A 22,028-nucleotide genomic window follows, 5' to 3' on the forward strand; every position below is an offset into this window, starting at 1 on the left:
TAGCTATAGGAAATAGAAGATAAAAAGTAGACTTATTACAAATTGTTTTCAGGTTCCTGAATGAGCAAGTTAAGGGATGTGTAAATCATTGGAAGTAATCAAGGTTAGGAAGGCCAAATGAAGGTGGCATTTTAGAAAGACTAAAAGGCTGGCACTGTCTGTAGGATAGACTGCAGTGGGACATGGGGAGGAGCTGTAAATAGACAAAGTGGGAACCAGTACCATAGTTTACATGTGAAAGTCAAAGTAGTCAGTTAGGCTCTGGGAGAGGGAAGAAAATAAAAAAATTATTAAAGGAATTATTGATGAAATGTAGACACTGATTGGAAGTTGAGGGAGGTGACGTGATATTCAAATTACAGAACTGAATTAGGGACAGCAGGATCAATAGCTGGCTCAAAGGGAAGATTGTGAGTTTCATTTAATTTCATATAATTTTGATTTATGAATGAATCAACTTTAATGGCAATAAAGTTTCCTCTCATTTCATACAAGAAAATATGTTTGATCTAAGTAAGGTCAACCCCTCCCTTCCCTGATCTTTTCTCCTCTGTAGTCTCTGCCCAATGGAACATGTTGGCTCTTGTGTTCTAACTGGCAGCTCTATTCGGGTGACTCCAGGCCCTGTCCTTTCTCTCTCGACTGCATCAACAGCTGCCTGCCGAACAATTCCCATTTGCACATTCTCATCCAAGAGCCTCCAAAGCAAATCTATAGGGTTTCCATAGATTGATGCAAAAGTGGAAGGAACCACAGGGACAGTTTTGTCAGAACAGGAAATCTGTTAGAGCCTTTATCACCTGCAAGATTCATGCATTTATGATACAGATAAAATATGTTTTCATGAGAAATGAAAATGAGTGTATCTCATGTGACATATCCAAGCAGGTTTGCCGGCAGCAGACAGGATAACAGAAACAAAAGAGAATAACATTGAATAAAGTCCTTACAGACTTAGATTCACTATTCTACTAAGACTGCATATGATTTAAAAACGACAGGAGGTATTGAATGCTTTTAAATTATAATATAATCCAGGCTTTCTAAACTCTTTCTGGTCAGAAGGCTGGCAGCTTGAGGCACAGTGAGTTCATTTTCAATAAAAAGGGCAGTTTGGGATAAAATATGGCCATTATGGCCCCATCTAGCATTTATAACCGTTTTTATTGAGGGAAAAGTCAAGATGGGAGTTAATCCAAGTTAAATGTCATTACTCATTCTGTAATTTTTGCAGACATTGGAAAACTGAAAAGCAATCAGATTACATCTAATTCTGGAGGGTAGACATCTGTTCAAACATGGTTTGACAGACAGTTACAGTGCCAGTGTTCTTCATACTTGGTGTTCCTTCCCAGTGTTTGTCTAAAGCAGGAGACCCATTCCTAACTTCAATAGTACTCTTTGGATTTTCTGATTTGGGAAAAAATTAGAATTTGATTACTTACTTTGGGAGGTCCCACAAAGTACTAGGTAATAACATATCCTGACAATATGCATTTGTCACCAGTGTAAAAAGACAAAACAAAACAAAATAGAGAAGCTTTGGAGAGAATTTGACAGTGGATAATTAAATGATTTAATTAATATATCTCTAATTTGTACTCTTATTATGACCTGTTAATGATTATGCAGGACTTCACATGAAGCTTCACGCTGTAAATAGTTGAAATTTTTTTTAGTCTGACATGGTAAAGAGAACAGAGTTTGGCTTGTGAAAGAGCAGTATGGTTAATATATTAAACTAAAAAAGTTGGTTTTACACACTAACTTTTTGAAGAAATAGTGGCTTCTCTAAATTATCTGCAGTTTAGGTTTAATGTTTCCTTAGTATTTTAATGTCATGCCTGCTTAATAGCGGTAGTGTCAGTAAAAATCATTTTAAAGTTCTGTTCGAAGAACTGAGAAGTAACTTTAATTAAGACATCATTGGCTTAGATATGACAAATATGTTTCCTGCAACATGGACCTTTTCCTACAGTTAAGCTTGTAACATTTCTGCTCTTCTCTCTCATTCTTTCTTCTAATGAGGAATGTAAATCTGGCAGAATTAGTTGTACCCTATGCATACCGGAGGCAGCTCACCATGATGTTTTTGTGCATGAAGCCCTTCCTGTATCTAGCTGGTTTTAGATGTGGATGTTCTTCAGTGCTGGTGATTCTAATATTCCAAACCTTCTTCTAGGCCTCATAAAGCTGAACATGTACAGGGTAGACGCCTGAGTGGTGAGGGGCTACAGCGTAGCCCATGCCGGTAGGAATGCCATGCTCCTAAGATCAAGCAAATGTTAATTAGCATGTGGGAAGTTGTATCATCATTCTATTTTTATGCCAGAATTTTTCAAATGTACTGTAAATACATTTGCTTAAATCTATCTTTACTTAATTGTGTTATAAAATTAAAGTGATAAATAATATATCTAGACTTCAGGAAGCCTGGTAGCCGTTCCACCAGTCTTGATGTTGACACATTGTGTGTAAGTGTTGGTGGGACAGGACTAGTGATTTTAATGAATACTTTGAAAGAGTGCATTCAGTGCTCTGTCATAGCCACCTGTCCTGTTTCACAGTTTCAGTAAGTTAAATGACAAACATTTGCTATAAACAACATCCAGCATTTCCCACTAAATACAATCAACATTTATTAGAGAGAAAGAACATATTCTGAGTTCACTAGACCTGTTAACAGGATTTTGTTTTGCCTACTGCCCAGTTGCTACAAAGTTTACCACATTTTTGTTGGTACCTTGGCATGTGGTCCAGTAATAGATCATGTCCCCTGCCTTGGTAGAAGCAATTAGAAAATGTGAAAAAATTTTATAGAGCAATTTTCTTTAAAGTTGGAACTTGTATGCATAAAATGTATACATTTGAAGTTAAGCTTGTATACATAAAATGAGTTCAGTTCAAAAATTATAATTTTAAAATTACACACAACACACACACACACACACGCACACTCACACACACCACACACTGCTTTCTTCTGTTCAGTTGATCCTGACCAGGTCTAAATTCTAAAAATAAATCTATGTGACATCTGGATTATTTTGGACAGGTCTTGGGATAACCTTGGTATAATTGTGATTGTTCTTCATTTGAGCTGGTCCATTAATCCTGATACAGTCTCTCTGGCATAGCGAAAAATTGAACAGGCATAAAAGATGACACGTGTCTTTTATAAAAAGAACTCCGATGGCTTCACTGGTAGATGTGTATTTTTGTCCTGAATGATATTGTACTTTTCTATCTGTATTTTTTTTTTAAGAAATAAACAGGCTTCTTAACTTTATTTCTGCCTTTGACTGATTTTGGTGTTAGAGATATTTTTATTTATTTATTTATTTTTGAGAGGCACCTCTCATATTTATTGATCAAATGGTTGTTTACAACAATAAAAAATATGGAACGCTTCACGAATTTGCATGTCATCCTTGCGCAGGCACCATGCTAATCTTCTCTGTATCGTTCCAATTTTAGTATATGTGCTGCCGAAGTGAGCACTCTATCTGTATTTTTAAATTGTTTTATAGTCTTCAAAAACTTCTACCCAAATAAGTTTCCTTTGAACTAGTAATGACTTTTCTTCATGTTAGAGATCAATTTTACATACAGAGAACCATTTTATCAGATTACTAAGTGCATTGAATTGTAGAAATATGCTATGAATGGATTTGAAAAAAGGAGCAGGTATGGATAGCTTTGTTTTTAGATCTAAATAATACAGGAGGTGAAGGAAGCATATGAAGCACCTGAACACAGGGAAAATGGATGGCCAGTGGGTTGTCATTATCTAACTATCTGTCAGACTCCTTCACATAAGGCTTAAAAGGCTCTCAAAATTTGGTCCCAGTCTACCTACACAGCTTCAAGTCCTATCAGCATTCATTCTCCCCTCTAGCCTGATTTCTGATGATTCTCTTCATATCTCTGTTGTACACTGTACACATTGTCCACCGCAACTGGAACGCCTCTTTCCTCTCATCAACTCCATTCATCATTTAAAACTCAGTTTAGTCAGCAGTAGTGGAGGATGAAAGTGCTGCCACATCACTGCTGTGAGTAAGAGAATTTATTTAAATTATTTCTTCAATTAAGAATTGTACTTTACTTAAAGAATTTTCTTGATTTTAATCTTTCTAAATAGAAGAAACTTTTACATTTCCATTAATCACTAGATTTGTTACCTATTTTCATGCTTCTCAGATTAACAAGTATACAAGCTGTTATTATTAGAAAAATCCCACAATGATTCGAAATCAGACATTCTGCACTCTACCATGAAAAAACAAAAATTTTATTACAGCTTCGCTTGAAAAAACGTATGCTTTTCTGCAGGTTATTTTGATTAGAATGTCCCACTTTACCAGTATATAGATAGAAGTTCTTGCTTTGGTTAACTGTCTCACAGTATTGAGAATTTATGTTTATAATTTAAATGGGTTTATGATAAAATTTCCTTATGTTGGCATTTGGTGGTATGTGGAGTTGCTTCTAGAAAAAATCCCTTTGCTTTGCTTTTTAAAGTGTCTTCTTTAATAGCTATGTCTATTTAAGAGATTATTTCACAAAGAAAAGAAAATGTTTTCCCAGATGATAGGAGCATGTTTGAAAAATGGAATTGGAACTTTTTAATATAAAGGACATGAGTGTGTATATTCATGCACACACACCACACATACCATATATATATATATTGTGGTGTATATATATATGAGTAGAAAAAATTATAAAACTATTCCTTTGAACTCAATGAGCATTTTAAAGCTTTTAAAGACAAACCCTTTTCCTATGGTGACACTAATGGGCCACCCACAAAATTTAGCTGATGAGAACCCATGGGGCCTCTGACAGTTGAAGGCGTACTGTAGTAGTGGTGATTGGAGGAAGTAAGAAATGGCAGTGACGGTGGCCCAATATATGTAAAGTTACTTTTCAAAAGGAACTGAATTCCTTCTTTACCTAGAACAAAACCAGTCAAGTCAGAATTATCTCTAGGTTAGAGAATTAAGGTTTGGTACTGAATGCTAATTTTGCAAATATTAGAATGTTCCTGGGTAAATTATGGCATCTAGTATGATTTGAAATAAAAGAATTGGAAAGAAATAATTACCTTAGTATAGGAATCTTATTTTTCATTTCTTTCACTGTGAAATAAAGGGGTTGTACAACTAGACACAAAGGTTCAGATTTAAAATTCTATGCTTCTTTGACATAATCTTTGTGGTTTTAGAAATGATCTTATATTCAGATGCTAAGTGTAAATGTACTAGTTTAAATCCATGATCTAATATTAAACTAACATGTGTAATTTTCCTCCTGTACATTTAAGGAAGTCACCTCTTAAAATGTGACTGGAATATTTTTATAAAGTTGGTTAATGTTTATAGATTTGTCCACTAGATTTCTTTCTAATATTTTTACGTGATTTTTAATGCATCATATAAATTTCTGTAAACTGTAAATCCTTAGAACTCCTAGAATGATAGAATATCTTTATTATTTATGGTGGGCTGTAAGGCTCTAAGGGCCATATCTGAGTTTATGCAAACAAGGTAACTCAGGATAGGGTTTGGCCATACCAGAAAGACCAACTTTGTAATTAGAGAGTGGGGGCTCTGAGCCTGGTGATATCAGCCTGACCTCATGTAGGGGAGGAGAGCTGGAGATTGAGTGCAATCACATGGCCAGTGATTCAATCAATCTTGCCTATGAAATGAAACCCCAATAAAAACTCTGGGCACCAAGGCTTAGGTGAGCTTCCCATGTTGGTGTCATACATATGAGTCCAGAACTCCCGGGAATGTGATTTTGTTTGTCTCACAGTTTGGATCCGAAGGAAGCATGCTTACAGTAATGAAAGTAACAAGTCTTTGGATAAATAAAGGTCTTAAAGGTGTTTATAATGAGATCTTGTGAAACAGAATGGCATTATAGTAACTCATAAAATAAAAGTCTGACTTTATCACTCCAAAATTACTCAGCTCTGGAAAACAATATAGTGTTTCACTAACTAGATAGTGAAAAAGGAATCTCATTTTTCCCATATCTAAAGATTGCCAAATCCACCACAATGAAGTGATCAGTGTCTACAGGGGAATCTTGAGGGGAGAGAGCAGCATAGTCTCAAGGAGAAAGCACAGATTTAGGAGCCCTGAGCTCAATCTCAGTGGTGGTCCTAATGAGTTGGAAAACCCCTAGCAGTTTCACCAAGCCTCAATTCTGTTGCTTACCAATTAGGGGTAATAAAATCAATTATCTCACAGAGTTGTAGAGAATAAAAGATATTAGTAACATTATTGGTCAAATATCATTTAACTTCCTTTCATTTTGTTAACATTATTCTCTTTCCTTTTGAAACAACAAACAAAAAGAGGAAACAAAAGTAAACTAAGAATCATTCCACATCACTTCTGCTCTCCAAAAAAACTCAGAATTCTTATTTAAGAGCAAAAATTAATAAAAGAAGATTGTTATCAATCTTATCTAAAAAGTTTTACAAACAGTATATACTCTTTTCTGAAAAAAAGTAAAAAATATATTGTATAAAATGCAAGGTTAAAATACTCCTGATGAGCCGTAAATATAAGGCTATAATAATGACATCAGTGAAAATCCTTCCTTGACAGCACACATTCCTCTTCAAGTACTAACCCACGTTAACCTGAAACAGTTGAGGAACTTAAATGAAATTTAGTAAGCCAAATGCATTAAGAAATTCCAGAAACAAAAGTTAAGCTAATAATTCAGTACCAATACTAAAAAGAATTACAAAAGGTGTGCATACTCAGCTTTAAACTTCATTTTCACTGATAACCTCTAAGAAATAATTATTTGGGATAGAGTGACATATTTTCTTCTAGTCTTACCTACTAATGATGTAATTTATTTCAGGTAAGTTTCCATTTAACAGAGCATGCTACTTTCCTCTTTTACTGTTTCCTTTCAAATTATTATAGTCATAACATTGTTGAGTGTTTCACCATAAGTAAACACACCATTAAAAGATGCACTTTTATGAGAATATTCAAAAGAATGATGCAAATACTTGTACTTTTTACGGCGAGGCTGATTTTTTTTGAATCACTAAAATTTCTTTAAGTAAATACACGAAGACGTTGATAGAAATATAAAAAATGTTGTTTTTTATATTTCTGTATTTTTTATATTTCAGTTATTTTTAAATTCTGTAGCAAAATAACTGAAAGTAAAATTATCTGGAGGGACCATTGAGGAACTGGAGTGTTCAGTTTAATCCTGCTTTCTCAAAGTTTGAAATGATGAATTTGATGTGAATCTTCAGGGTCCTTAAGTGGTCATAAAGCTATAAACAATTCAGGGATAAGTTAAAATTCCCAAAGTACTTGCAACTACATTTAATCTTTCTTTATATCCACAAGGTTGAGATTAACTGTGCATACTACTAATTTTAATTATAGCTGAATAAATTTAATTATTCCTGAAAGATAGAAAAGTTGATATTTGTTACAACTACTGTGTTCTCTATTGTAGCCTATGGTATTTATAATAGACAGCAGGACAGTTAAGGCATAATGCTGTTGCCAAACACAAGAAGCTACATAAATCATATAAACAGATATTTAAAAGAAAAAGTTATAAAAATCCAGATTTTAGTATTCTTCATGGAAGTAATAAAAAGTTGATTATAAGGTTTTGTTAATAGCAATCAATAACAGAATCAATGGCACAGCAATTTTCAATTATACAAGCCTTGCTGATTACATGGGCATTAGAGATTGATAGACTTGGGTTCAAGTCCTTTCTCCAGCTTTCACTGACTGTGTGATATTAGGGAAATTATATAAGCTCTCTAGGGCCTCACTTTCTGCATTTTCAATATGAGAATTACTAGCTTCACAGGTGGTTGTGAAGATGAATTGAGAATGCATGGAAAGTACTAAGCACAATGTCCGGTAAGTATTTTGAGCTCAAAAATTTCTTTTCCAAGAAGAACAAAACTGGGTGTATTGCTTCCTGACTTCCAGCTATGCTTCAAAGCCAAGGTAATCAAAACAATATGGTACTGGCACAAGAACAGACCTATAGATCAATGGAACAGAATAGAGAGCCAAGAAATAAACCCATGCATATATGGTCAATTAATATATAACAAAGGAGAAAAGAATATACAATGGAGAAAGACAGTCTCTTAAATAAATGGTGTGGGGAAACCAGACAACTACATGCAAGAGAATGAAACTGGATTACTGTCTAACACCATACTTATAAGTAAACTTGAACTGGATTAAAGAACTGAATATAAGACATGAAACTATAAAACTCTTAGAAGAAACATAGGCAAAAATCTCTTGGACAAACACATGTGCAATGTTTTCCTGGACACATCTCCCCTGACAAGGGAAACAAAATAAAAAATGAACAAAATGCTTCCATACAGAAAAGGACACCATTAACAAAACAAAAAGTTATCCAACAGTATGAGAGAATATGTTCATAAACTAGTTATCTTATAAGGGCTTAACATCCAAAATATGTAAAGGTCTTATATGTCTCAACACCAAAAACCAAACAACCTGATTAAAAAAATAGGTGGAGGGCCTAACAGACATTTCTCCAAAGAAGATGGCAACAGGCACATAAAGAGATGCTCCAAATTGCTAATCATCAGGGCAATGCAAATCCAAACAACAATGAGATATCACCTCACACCAGTTAGAATGACCCTTATCCAAAAGACAAGAAATAACAGGCATTGCCAAGGATGTGGAGAAAAGGGAATCTTCCTATACTGTTGGTGGGAATGTAAATTGGTACAACTGCTATGGAAACCAGTATGGAGATTCTGAAAAAAACTGAAAAAGAAATACTGTCTGACCCAGTAAGTCTACTTCTAGGAATTTACCCAAAGAAAACAAAATCCCTGATAAAAAAATATTTTCACACCTATGTTTATTGCTGCATTATTTACAATAGCCAAGATATGGAAGCAAGATGTGGTACCTATACATGACTGAATATTATTCAGCCATAAAAGGAAAGAAATCCTATCATTTGCAACAACATGGATGGACCTGGAGGGATTATGCTAATGAAATAAACCAGAGAAAGATAATGCCATATGATTTCATGTATTTGTGGAATCTAGAAACAAACAAAACAAAACAAAATGAATAAAAGAAGTAGACCTATAGACACCGAGAAGTGACTGGTAGTTACCTTGGAGGAGGGGTTGTGGTGGATGGTGAGGAGGGTGAAGGAGATAAATGGGCACAAAATATCAATCACAATATAACTTAGTCATGGAGATGGAAATGCGGCAGGGAGACTAAGGTCAGTGATTCAGTAACAACTTTATGTTGACAGATAGTAACTGTACTAATTGGGGTGAGGATTTTACAGTGTGTGTAACTGCTGAACTACTGTGTTTTATATTTATTTTTTATTTTTTGAACCATGAAGTGTTTTATACTTGAAACCGGTTAATATTGTGTATCAACTGTACTTCAATTTAAAAAAACCAGAGGTGGTATATATATACAATGGAATATTATTCAGCCATAAAAAAGAAAAAAATCTTGCCATTTACAACAATATGGATGGACCTGGAGGGTATTATGCTAAGTGTAATAAGTCAGGCAGAGAAAGACAAATACCATATGATTTCACTTATATGTAGAATATAATAACAAAGCAAAACAAAATAAACAAAATAGCAATAGACTCAGAGACACAGAGAAGAGACTGGTGTGGAGGAGGTGTTGGGGTGGACAGGTGTAACAGATAAAGGGGATAAATGGCACAAAATCTCAATGATAACATAAATTAGACATAGGAATGAAAGTACAGCAAATAGAATATAGTCAATAGTTCTGTAACAAATTTCTGTGTTGACAGATAGTAACTACACTAGTTGGAGCGAGCATGTAATAATGTAGATTAACTGTCAAATCACAATGCTGTGTACTTGAAACCAATATAATGTATATCAACTACACTTAAAAATAAATAAAGAAATAATTTACACTATAAAAAGAAATTTCTCTTCCATTTCCTGTGGAGAGTCAAGAATCTTTCTAACTGAAATGCAAGGTTCTGTTTTTTTTTTTATTTGATTTTTATACTTGATTTATATGTGAATCCTACATTTCTCCCTTATTTTTGATTTTTTAAATAAAATGCTGAAGTGGTAGGTAGATGCAAGATAAAGATAGAAAGTATAAGTTAGTGCTGTAAGAAGGCAAGTGTAGATGATCAGGTCTGTGCCTGTAGACTAAGTATTAATCCAAGCTAGACAAGGGCAACAAAACATCCACAGATGCAGAAGATTTCTCTCAAAACAGGGGGGATGAGGTTCTAAGCCTCACCTCTGTTGACCCCCAATTTCTCACCTGATGGCCCCCCTGCGACTGTGCCTGTCTTAGGTTGTTCCTCCCTTGAGGAATCTTACCCGTCTCTGGCTAACCAGCCGTCTTCCAGGGCCATACAGGGAAATGTAAATTTGGTAAGTGAGAGAGAAGCAATACAGTTTGAAAAGGTTAGCTTTTTACTTCTTTGCAGATTTATGCTCTGTGGCTTCTATGCCCAGCACTTGTCTTGAGGAATCTTTACCGCTTGGAAGAATTATGATACTCGGTTCTGTTTTATGTAGGTGAACAGAAAAATAGAATTTCACGTTTCACAGCATTCCCTGATCTGAGTGTAAAGTAATGGAAAGGAATGGTGAGCTGGGAAGACTAATTAGATGCTACTACAATGATCCAGATTTGGGATGAAAAATTTGGAAGTGGAAAGGGGACAGAAAGTTTTGAAATGGAGCAGTATATGGTAAGAAGAGAAGAATTAACAGAAATTCTTGAATTACTGGGAACATGGGGTGAAAATGCCAATGCAGGTGCAAGGTTAGCATTCGTGTGGATCCTATTCTCATTTCTTCCCTGTCATCACTTCCAACTCTTCCATGTTTTTAACTTCCTCTCTGAAAACAAGTGCCACCTCCATTTTGACTAAATGTATAAGGCTGTCAAAAAGCAAGTAGTGATCAAAATTCAGGAGCAGCATGCATGGATCTGGAAATAGACCTCCTCCCAACCCCTTCTCTACATCCGACTCAAGCCCACCACTAATAGTTTCTTGGAGAATTTGTAAAGGCTTTTAGTTCATGTATGTCCAAGTAAATCTGGGTAGCAAGGAACTGTTTTCATGTAGGACATGTACTAAATTTATCTTTCTCTTTACAAAAACAGTTTGAATCACCCTATATATGCTAGAGATACCATGGAGAAATTTTGTTAGAAGTAAAAAGGAAAGGAATGGAGAATACTTTTCTTCTACACTCTCCAGCTTGTCACAGAGCATGAAGTCTTCCTACAGAATGGAAATGAAAAAGTAATCTGGAAAGGAATTTACAAAGGAAAGGATTCTACGTCCTTGAGGTAATCAAAACCACTTTCAAAAGTTAATGATATATCTAATTGAGAAAAATTTCTGCACTACTATAGATGTGGGTAACAGCAGGGATCCCCATGTCGGTAAAGCACAGAGCTTCTAAAGAAAAAGCAGTTCATACTTGCATAACTTTAAATAAGTATACACAGATAGAAAATTGGGAGGCTCAAATCTTGATGTTATTGTTGACCTGTTATTACCTTTTGCTTCCTCATCACCCAGCCAATTAAAAGCCCTATTGATTTTATTTCAGAAATAGTTTTCACATCTCTCTCCTCTGTAATCTCACTTCCACTGGTTTAGTTAAAGCTGGCCTTCATTTTCTCTTCCTTGATTACTTCAGTAGTGATCTGATTTGTCTACTAACCTCCAGTCTCTCCCTGCTTTTCTCCACCCTCAACACTCCCACTCTACTGTTCTTTGATTCCAGTCTATGTGGGAATAATAGATCTCTCAGAAGGGGATAACAGTGTATCTTGGAATTCAAAATACTTAAAATATGTAATTCTGAAAAATAATTAGATATGAAATTTCAATTTAGCAAAGCAGATTTAAAAACATTTTCATTTTTTAAAAAAGGTTGTGAAACAACTGCTAGGAATACATCAAGGTGGTGTAACTAAAGAAGGATAAGGTACTCAAAAAATTAATTATTTGTAAAGAATTACAATAATTCAGAACAAAAAAGAAAATATCTGTTTAACATAGTGGTTAAGAGTGAGAAAGCTCTGAATTTGAGTATCAGATCTATTGCTTAGCTGTGCTTTGGGGCAATTACTAAACCCTCCAATATCAGCTTTGTCATGTATGTAATAGAGATGACATCAGGAGGGTTGTGATGAGAATTAAATAAGATAAATAAAATAATTAAATGGTCATCAAATAATGAGTTCCAGTCACCTAGTGAAGGGTCAATACTATTAGATATTATCTAAATAAATTGACTACTTACTGGGCTCTCTCTCCTATACACCAGGGTTTAAAACATGTACAAGAGATGAAAGTAAGTGCATATAGTCGAGGACAAAAACCAATTAGCAAAACAAAAAAGGTAAAAAATGTGAGGAAGGCTAAAGTTCAGAATGAGATTATTTTCCATAAATTGCTAATTGAAAGTGACTCTAATCAGCAATATTAATCCTGATAATATATTTCCTAGTCTCCTCTCCTATCTCTTGCCCTCTCCAAGTCCCTGGAGCCATTCTGTTTATGGAGTAAATTATAGACTTTGCCATATTGGTCATCATCCTCTGAATAATGGCTAGTGTCTTTCTTTGTTTTTTCTTTTTTCTTTTGACTAGTGTCTTTTTTTAAACTGTGCTGCTTGAATTACTCCAGAAGTAGTGGTCTACTAGCTCGAAATAGACTTTTTGCATCCTTATTTTACTCTATTCCTATTAGGACCACTAGAATTATACTTTTTTTTCAGTATCAATAAAATGAAAAACTAATGTGCCTTTTTATAAAGTGCTTCACAGAGGTAAAAATGATAGAATTCATTCCTTCTCTAGCTGGCAAGCAAACTAATTAGAAGATGATCATATACTCCTTAAGCTAGCAAGTCTTTCAACATATTTGAAATTATATTTTGATACTATAATCTTCATTTCCATATTAGAAAAGTTAATGTGTGCACTAATCTAAAAAGTTGCATACTTGGTAATAGACATTTCAGCTAATGTAAATTAGCAGTTTCTGCTGAAGTGGGAAAAGATGGGGGAAGGACACTATTTGAAAGAATAATGACAATGCAATCAAAATGTACAGTCCTCAGCAAGATTTGTTTTCAGGATCAGAAACATTGTTCTACTACTACTAATTTTAGTAGTATTGTCTATAGCAATGTTAATTATCTTCTGATATTGGCAATGAGTTCTATGATAAAAATTTCTACTAATTATTTTATCATTAGAAATTAAATTAACATAATTCACCAAAATTTAGATCCAATTCTTCAATTAAGAGTATATTTATTGATGACTTTTAAAGCTTAAATGCAGTAAGTTATTTTACTTTTCTAATGCAATTTTCCAACTTTTAAAGATATATAATAGATATTTTAAACTGTGTTGTAATCAGTAATTAATGTTACAGTTAATCTTTGCTTCAGAAATGTTGCTTTTCAAAAAAATACCCTTGTTAAAATTTCATTTTAATATCTGAATTAGCTCGTATTTGTTAACTAAAACTATTTTCTAATCAACCTCAACTGCATTTCCTGATGGCTGTAATCATCAAATGCACACTTGCTGACAGGATTTATCTGACCTTCCATAATAAGCTATTGGACAGAGCTTTCAAAGCTAAATTAAAATGGACATCAAGTTCCCTATGAGACAGAAGTGTCCACATTGTGCAAAGGTTTAATAGATCAGATGTGTTTGCTAAAACTCAATGAAAATAACAGGTGTTTGTTGGTAGATGGTGACAGAGAAGTCTGAAATAAAAGTTTTACACCATACTCTCAGATTCTCTAAGCTGAAAAGGTACTTAAAATGTCTTCAAACTTTATCAGTTATTTGATATTGAATTTTATCCCTAACCTCCAATCTTGTTTGAACACCCAGTTACTCACAAGACAGCCCATTGCTTCTTTGTATGTTTTTTCAGTCCCTTCACTGGGAAACATTTTTGCCCATTTTTGAATTCAGAGCCTCCAAACTGGCAGAGAAAAGCAGGATGTAACCCAATTTAGAAGTGCAATATTAGCACTGGTTAAGCTTTTGCTTATTCCGTCTAGTGAGCTCACAGTTGAGGCAGAATTTTCTTCAGAATAGTTTCCACTGAATTGAAGTAGCCTCTATGTTTATACATGATAAATGATATTCATTCAGGTGGAAAGTTCCTTGGATTCAGTTGTTTGTCTCCTCTCCAAGTATTTTAGAAACTGCCTATCTTAGGGAACCTTTGGGAGCCTCAGGGAAAAGTTGCCCTATGTGTTCCATCTCTAGTTCTCAATTACCCTTATGTTACCAGGATTGCCAAATATCCCTTTGGATTACCAGGCAGAAGAGAAATCTAAATTGATACGTGTGAATTAGGTTGGGATGCTAGTGAGGAAGCCTGGGGTGGGGGTTGGGGAGTCACAATTTATGCAGTTTTAGAAGACCTGGATTTCTGGTCTTAATTGTTCTGCTTGTGAGTTTTATAATCCTAGGCAAGTCACCCACTTTATTCCACTGATTTTCAGTTTCTTTATCTATAAAGGAAAAATAAATATACCTACAATTTAGGGTTGTTCTAAGAATTAAAGGAAATAATACAGAATATATAAAAAATGAAATGCACAATCTTTCCTCATTACATCTTTAAATTCAGTAGCAAAGCAGCTTTTAATCCTAATGCCTTAATGGAAAGAAAGTAAAAGAGCTAACACATATTTAGAAAATGTAGAGTACTCTCATTCACCAGATGTTATCCCAATACAAAATAAGCTTTTAAATTTGACTTTTTTTGTACCTCTTATTTGCGCTCTAAACACCTCAGGAACCTAGGCAAGAATTGAAGAAGGGAGTTTTCTGATAGTGAATACAATGGTAATAAAACAAGTCACCATCTCCTGAGTGTTTATTATGTGCTAGTCACTATTCCCAAATACTTTACATATATATTTTCTTTCATGTTGTTATGGCTACGGAGGGACTGGTCGTGGATTCATTCTTTTTTCTTGCCTGTCCTTTCCTGACAAAAAGTCCCTCAGTCTTATATTTGATTGAAGATTAAAGAATTCATTTGGTCTTATTTCTGAAGACCCTTCATGACTATTTTTATTGCCTCTAGGACCATAACTTCGGCTCTCAACCTATAGTTAGGAAGGGCACTTCTAAGAAAGGTTCTTTTGTTGGCACTTGAATGAGGAGGTTAAGAGTGACCAAATTTCAGTTTTGAATTATTCTTTCAACTGATGATGCTTTCTTTTCAGTTGAGAACTGTAAAAAATGTGCATGTCTGTTCTTGCTGTATATACTTTCAAGTATGTGAACATAAGTATAAATATAATATTGGCACTGATTCATTCATCCAAGTAAAAATAGAATACCTTGTATCCTAGATACCATTCTAGTTGCAGGGGAATGTAACAGTGTATGTCAAGTGTTCCATCAAATCTGCATCAGGAAATGATTGTTTTAAAGGTTACCAAAACAATAACAAAAAACAAAAACTTCCCTCCTTGTTTCTCAGTTTCTCATCTTTAACAGGTGCATCCTTTTACTCCATTTACATATTTTCTTCTTTCACAAGTTCCTTTTTCTCTTTTTCCACAGATTTAAGAAGAATTTTTGAGAAGTCATTTTCTTTTCCACATCCTCTCTTGTTGATTAATGTTGCTAGCAACAGTCTTAGACTTCTGAAAATGACGGAATTAATGTTTGCTACATTGCGAGAGGATTCTTAGTGCTCTCCATTACAATTTGTGGCAATGTTTACATTTGTTTACATGCTGTTTGCTATTCCTGATTATATTCTGGGGGAAAAAAGGTGGCTCACCATCTCATAGGAATTTGCAAATACTGTCAGGTTATTTTCACAATATCAGCATGGAAGGCGCTATTCTTTTCTTGACAAAATATTAATGCATGTCACACTTGCATTTAAAGCTGTGTATCTATTTTGAGAAGTTGACTGACATTCAAGGACAGTTATGTGCTCCTGATTACTACCCTTAAAGTTTTTGCTTTTCTCCATCCTAAAGAAAAACAAAACGCTTTATAAATTCTGACTTAATAAGTTTCAGTAAGGTACCATGCCGATCAACAGCCCAAATACCTTGGCTCCAACAGTTTTTGTAGAATACCAGTCCATGATAGGTGGACATTAGTACTCTCTGATATTCTGATTTACCATAAAGCTAATAGTTACACGGCCAGGTAGCCAGTCAAGGGAGATGTAACATTTGCTCTGATTTCTGCAAATTGACAACCATAATCTCATTATTGCCAATAGAGTGACAATATGTTAAGGGTAGACATGTGAGGAACTGGTACATTTTCAGGGTTTGAAAATTTTAATATTGGGAAAGGCAAATGGGTGTGGGGGAAACCTCAAAATTGAGCAGATTATACTTCAAATCATTTCTAGTAATGAGGTTAGAACTTTAAATCTCTGGTAAATCATTTTCTGTTTGTCAAGGAGTAATTATAGTTCAGAATTTTTCAAAATCATACTCAAATTAACTAGTGGAGTCTATTTTAATTTATATTCCACACTGAGCAATCAACAATTAGTAGGATTTTCATAGAAACATGATGTGATGGTCTTAGATTTATTCACAACACAAAAAATCCATGAACATTATAATATCAGTTTTGGGGGTTACAAATGAGAAAAAATGCTATAATAATAAATAAAGACATACTACATTTCAAATCCTTTTTGCGTGGTAATTTCTGCTGCCTTGATGATTTGTGCTACAAATATTTGTTAAGTACCTTCATGAGCTAGGAACTGCAATACCATGATGGACAGAACACAGTTGCCACCAAGGTACATCCTGCCCAGCAAAGGAGGATGCTGGATAAGTAAACAACTGCCTGTGTGGACTTCCTCTGTGTTTTGTGTGCCTATTAGCATAATTCATGGAAATAATATAAGATACTTTCTCCCATCCAACACAAGCCCTGTTGGCTTATTAATCACTATGTACCATCCCTGCTGATCACAAACACATTTTCTCACTTACTATACAAAAACAGACCCATAGATCATTGGAACAGAATAGAGGGCCCAGAAAGAAATCCAACCTTACAGTCAATTTGGACAACTCAGGCTAGAATATACAATGATTTTAAAGACATTCTCTTCAATAAGTGGTATTGAGAAAACTGGACAGCTACATGCAAGAGAATGAAATTGGACCACTTTCTTAAACCACACACAAAAATAAACTGAAAATGGATCAAAGACCTAAATGTAAGACCTGAAACCATAAAACTCCAAAACCACAGTCAATAAACTCTTGGATATCAGCCTTAGCAATTTTTTTCTGCATACGTTTCCCCTGGTAAGGGAAACAGAGGCAAAAATAAGTGTGATTACATCAAACTAAAAAGCTTTTGAACAGTGAAGGAAACCATCAATAAAATGAAAAGGCAATCTATTGAATGGGAGAAGATATTTGCAAATGATATATCCAATAAGAGTTTAATATCCAAATTACATAAAGAACTCATACATCTCAACATCTTCCCCCCAAACCCCAAATAATCCAATTAAAAATGGGCAGAAGACATGAATAGACATTTTCCAAGGAACACATTCAGATGGCCAACAAACACATGCAAAGATGCTTAACATCACTAGTCATAAAGGAGATGCAAATCAAAGCCATTGAGATATCACCTCATACCTGTCAGAATGGCTATTATCAAAACAAGAAATAAGAAATATTGGTGATGATGTGGAGAAAAGGGAACCCTCATACACTTTTGGTGGGAATGTAAATTGTTGCAACCACTATGGAAAACAGTATGAAGATTCCTCACAAAATTAAAACTAGAACTATCATCCAGTTCAGCAATTTCACTTCCGGATGTTTATCTGAAGAAAAGGAAAACACTAATTCAAACTGCATGTATCCTTTTATTCATTTCAGCATTATTTATAATAGTCAAGATATGGGAGCAAACTGTGTCAATCAGTGGATGAATGAATAAAGAAGATGTGGCACATATATAAAAGGGTCTAATACTCAGCCTCTGAAAAGAATGAAATCTTGGCCTTTGCAACAACATGGATGGGCAAGAGGGTATTATGCTAACTGAAATAAGTCAAACAGAGAATGACAGTTATCATTTGATTTCACTTACTTGTGGAATCTGTAAAACAAAACAAATAAGCAAAGAAACTAACAAAAAGTGGGAACAAACTCATAAATACAGAGAACAAACCAGTGGTTGCCAGAGGGGAGGGGACTGGGGGCTAAGTGAAATAGGTGAAGGGGATGAAGGGGTATAAACTCCCAGTTATAAAATAAGTAAGTCACAGGTAAAAAGTTCAGCACAAGGAATATAGTCAATAATACTGTAATCACTTGGCATTTTGGCAGATGCTAACTACACTTACTGTGGTGAACTTTTTATAATGTATATAACTGTTTAATTACTATATACATACACCTGACACTAATGTAATATTATGTCAAATATACTTTAATAAAAAAAAATTTTTACTACAAATTTCCCTGCCCTGAAACTATTCAGTGTAATACAGTTTATCTTGCTTCAGTCAAGAGAATGTTCCATCCTTATAACATGTACATTTGCAATGTGTTTAATGTATTTCTTCCCATTCCCATTGCATTCCTGGCTTGTCTTCATTACCTAGTCCTGCATTATGGTCTCCTACATAGTTTTTTCTGTCAGCTTCACTTAACTCCAACTCTTCCTGACACCTAAATCTTATTCTTATTTCAAGGAGTACCTAAAATTCTATTTCCACAAGAACATTTTCCTAGCCACTCCCAGTGACACTTCTCTGGACTGTGTGTTTTGGCACTTGGCCATGGAGTATCTCATTTTGTTGGAAAAGAGTTTTATGTGCATACTTTGCCCTCCTCAGGCAGCAGGAAGCTCCTGGACAGGAACTGTCTTACAAGCTCTGACCATAATGTCCTACAGCTGAGTTTTGTGAGTGTGTTGTGCAGTTACTCCTGAAATAGACCTGTCCAAGCACTAAGCATAGAACTGAACATCCAATACATACTCAAATTCACATACTGAAAGGCTGCAATACCAAGTTGTTCTAATAGCAGTGTACATGAGTTCAGTGTAATACTCAAAGGAGTTACTTACTAAGGCAAATTTTTTGTTGAGAATCATCTGCTCCACCAAAGATGACTCATTATGGAAAAGGTGGGGCTGCATGTGGCTCCACATGTGAGGAAACCACCAGAACTCATCCACAGACCCCAAAAGATGGTCATCCCCTTCATCTTCCTCCTCAGTTCCTTCAGGGGGAAGAAAGAGTATTCAGTTAATTCCAGTTACACTGACTACCTATCAATTATCTATTTATCTTCTACCTAATTATATATTCCTATATATGTATTTGGAAGACACTATAATACTATCTTAGATATACATAAGGCTTTGAACATGAAAAGTAGCAAAGGGAAATATGTTACTTGTAAACATGAGACACAGGCATAAAATCATTGCAACATGGAAATGCACGACTATTCCCAAGGGCATAAGAACTCTTAACTTTTAGCAGCTTTGTATAATTTGTAATTTGGAGAGAATGGGGGGTAAGTAGGAAACGTGGGAAAACAGTCCAGACTTCTCCTTGGCGTTACTCATGTTCCTTATCCTTGTCCCTTCTCTCAAGCTCTCCAGCAAAAAACTCCGGTTTTCTTGAAGGTCAGCCCTGTTGCTTTTCCTATGATTTTTTCATATTTGTGCTTGTTTTATTTTCTTCATTTTCCCTGACATGCAGTTTAGTTGAGGTGGGGGAAATTCCAAAATTTTCTTGGCTTGATGGGGGTAGAAGTCTCTCTGTTTCCTCATTAAAGCATGAAATGAGAGCAATGTAAGAGGCCTCACTACTGTTATGTCATATCACAAGATGATATTAATTACCACAAACTTATGCAGCCACACTTAAATTTCAGCCCCAATACTGAATCCAGTAAGATCCTACAGCAGGAGGTTCTTCAAATCTTGCATGGAGAAAAGATGCTCTCATATTTCCAACAGCAGCTCTAAAGTGACTGTTTTCCACAGGGCCAACAGGCTAAAGAGGGAGGATGGGCCCTGGCCCCGGCCCAGCACCTGTTACCACTGTCCTTACATTCGGTTTCCTGGGAGAAGGAAGGCAGAGTCCACTGGCAGGAAAAAAACATTAGATTGTGTGATTTAGTGGACAGTGAAGGTGATTCACCAAAGATAAAGATATAGTATGAGGCTGCATGCTTATTCTCATTTACACCGGAAGAACAGCATGAGTGATGCAGAGTGAGTACACCACCATAATTCTTCAAGGAGGACAGTCTTCAGTTTCACGTATAGATGCTTAAGTACTCTGCTGAGCTGAACTCTTATCTCCCTCTATAAACGCCACCTTTAGTCTGCTTTATTTCCCCTATCTTTTCCTTTCCGTCATACATTCATGTTATCATACTATAGTGGACAAATAGTCTTTGGAGTCAGAAGTTTTTTATTTATTTGTATGTTCTAACACATCTGAGGTGTGATTGTGGGCAAGTCACATAGCACCTTTAATGTCTGTACTTACACAGGTAAAAAGATGGATAGAAATACCTATTTTATTTCTTTTTGGGAAGAAGTGTCTATATAGTTCTGGCACATATTGGTGATCTAAAATACCCTTTTCCTTTCCTTCTGTGTTTCCTTCTCCTGTTCTCCTGTGTCTCTTGATTTCCTTGAGCTTGTTGCTCAATAGACTATGGCATGGGGCTCACGGTGAGGTCTCACCTGCATGTTAGATGGCAGAGGCGACGTTGTGTTCAAAGGTGACCTCAGCCATTATACTAAAAGATTGGCCTGATTAATGCACCACTGAGCATTCTTAGAGCTTCTGAGTGATTATCTTACAGTTCAGGGAAGCCTTCTAGAAAGGAATGCAAAGGAAGAGGAATATGGAGTCACGGATTTCAAATCTCTGGTGACCCCAGTCATTGTAGGATCTGGGGTTCTGCTACCTTTTAGGTAATAAATAAGGTGGCCCTGGTAAGGAAGCATTTGGTATGTGTAACTGGTGGTGCTTGAATACATGTTTTTTTGGACAAAACATGATCTAATTTGGTTTAAACATCTGTACTTACATACAAGATACTCTCCTCTTGTTCAACATTTTAAAAAACATTTATTTATTTTTTAGTGATATACAATCTTTTATTAGTTTCAAATATACAACACAGTGGTTCAACAGTTACCCATATTATTAAATCCCCTCCCCAACTAGTGCAGTTACTATCTGTCAACATAGGAAGATGTTACAGGAACACTGACTGTGTTCTCCAGGCTGTCTTGTTCACCATTTTGTATGTTCTCAGGACATCATAATTAGTTACTTATGCAGTTTTACTTTCCCACAACAAAAAGAGGCAGAAATCTCGGAGTTTCCCACTGATGAGTTCATTCCTGACTTCCACTTCCCCTGGGCAAAGTGAGTGCGGGTAAAAGTGAGATGAGATTTCCTAGTTTATGAAAAGTCACCCCTCCTACTGCTTTTAATCATTTCTATTTCCTCTCCCCTATAACTCTTATATTTCCCTGTACCTTTTTTCTCATCTCTCTTTTACTCACTTTTCTAGTTGGCCTTTACCCAGAGTTTATTTATCAGGGCAGTACAACAGATCTCAGGGTTCTTTGGAAAGATGGCTCAGGCATTTGTTGTCCTTTCCTGACTATAATGGTGAAACCTACTATTTAAATACACATTTGAACAATGCAGGAGTTAGACAAATGATGTCCGCTCTCTGACAGATTTATGTAAATTCATAGGTGTAATGATATGCCTTTCCTTTCTGTAATTCTTTCTTGTCTGGTTTCTTTTAATCCTTCTTTATGGATATTTTACCTCAGTATTAATTATATTGAGAAGAAATGTCTATTGCTTATTACTTTAAGCATTATGGTAACAAG

General features: G+C 35.2%; 1 protein-coding gene and 1 non-coding gene across 2 annotated transcripts in view; both read right to left on the reverse strand.

The window, feature by feature from the left end:
• LOC108384227 (bifunctional heparan sulfate N-deacetylase/N-sulfotransferase 3-like) overlaps nucleotides 1-22,028 on the reverse strand; it is a 131,325-nt gene that overhangs the window by 105,049 nt on the left and 4,248 nt on the right. Inside the window, 2 exon segments of the mRNA XM_073237090.1 lie at nucleotides 2,083-2,268; nucleotides 19,215-19,369. Of these exon segments, the coding sequence (XP_073093191.1) occupies nucleotides 2,083-2,268; nucleotides 19,215-19,298 (270 nt within the window). The 5' untranslated portion in view covers nucleotides 19,299-19,369.
• LOC118967430 (U6 spliceosomal RNA) lies at nucleotides 3,395-3,501 on the reverse strand. The gene has a single exon (XR_005054451.1). It is a non-coding gene; the product is annotated as a U6 spliceosomal RNA (small nuclear RNA).

Source organism: Manis javanica, chromosome 5 (genome assembly GCF_040802235.1).
Source record: "Manis javanica isolate MJ-LG chromosome 5, MJ_LKY, whole genome shotgun sequence".
Taxonomy (NCBI): Eukaryota; Metazoa; Chordata; class Mammalia; order Pholidota; family Manidae; genus Manis; species Manis javanica.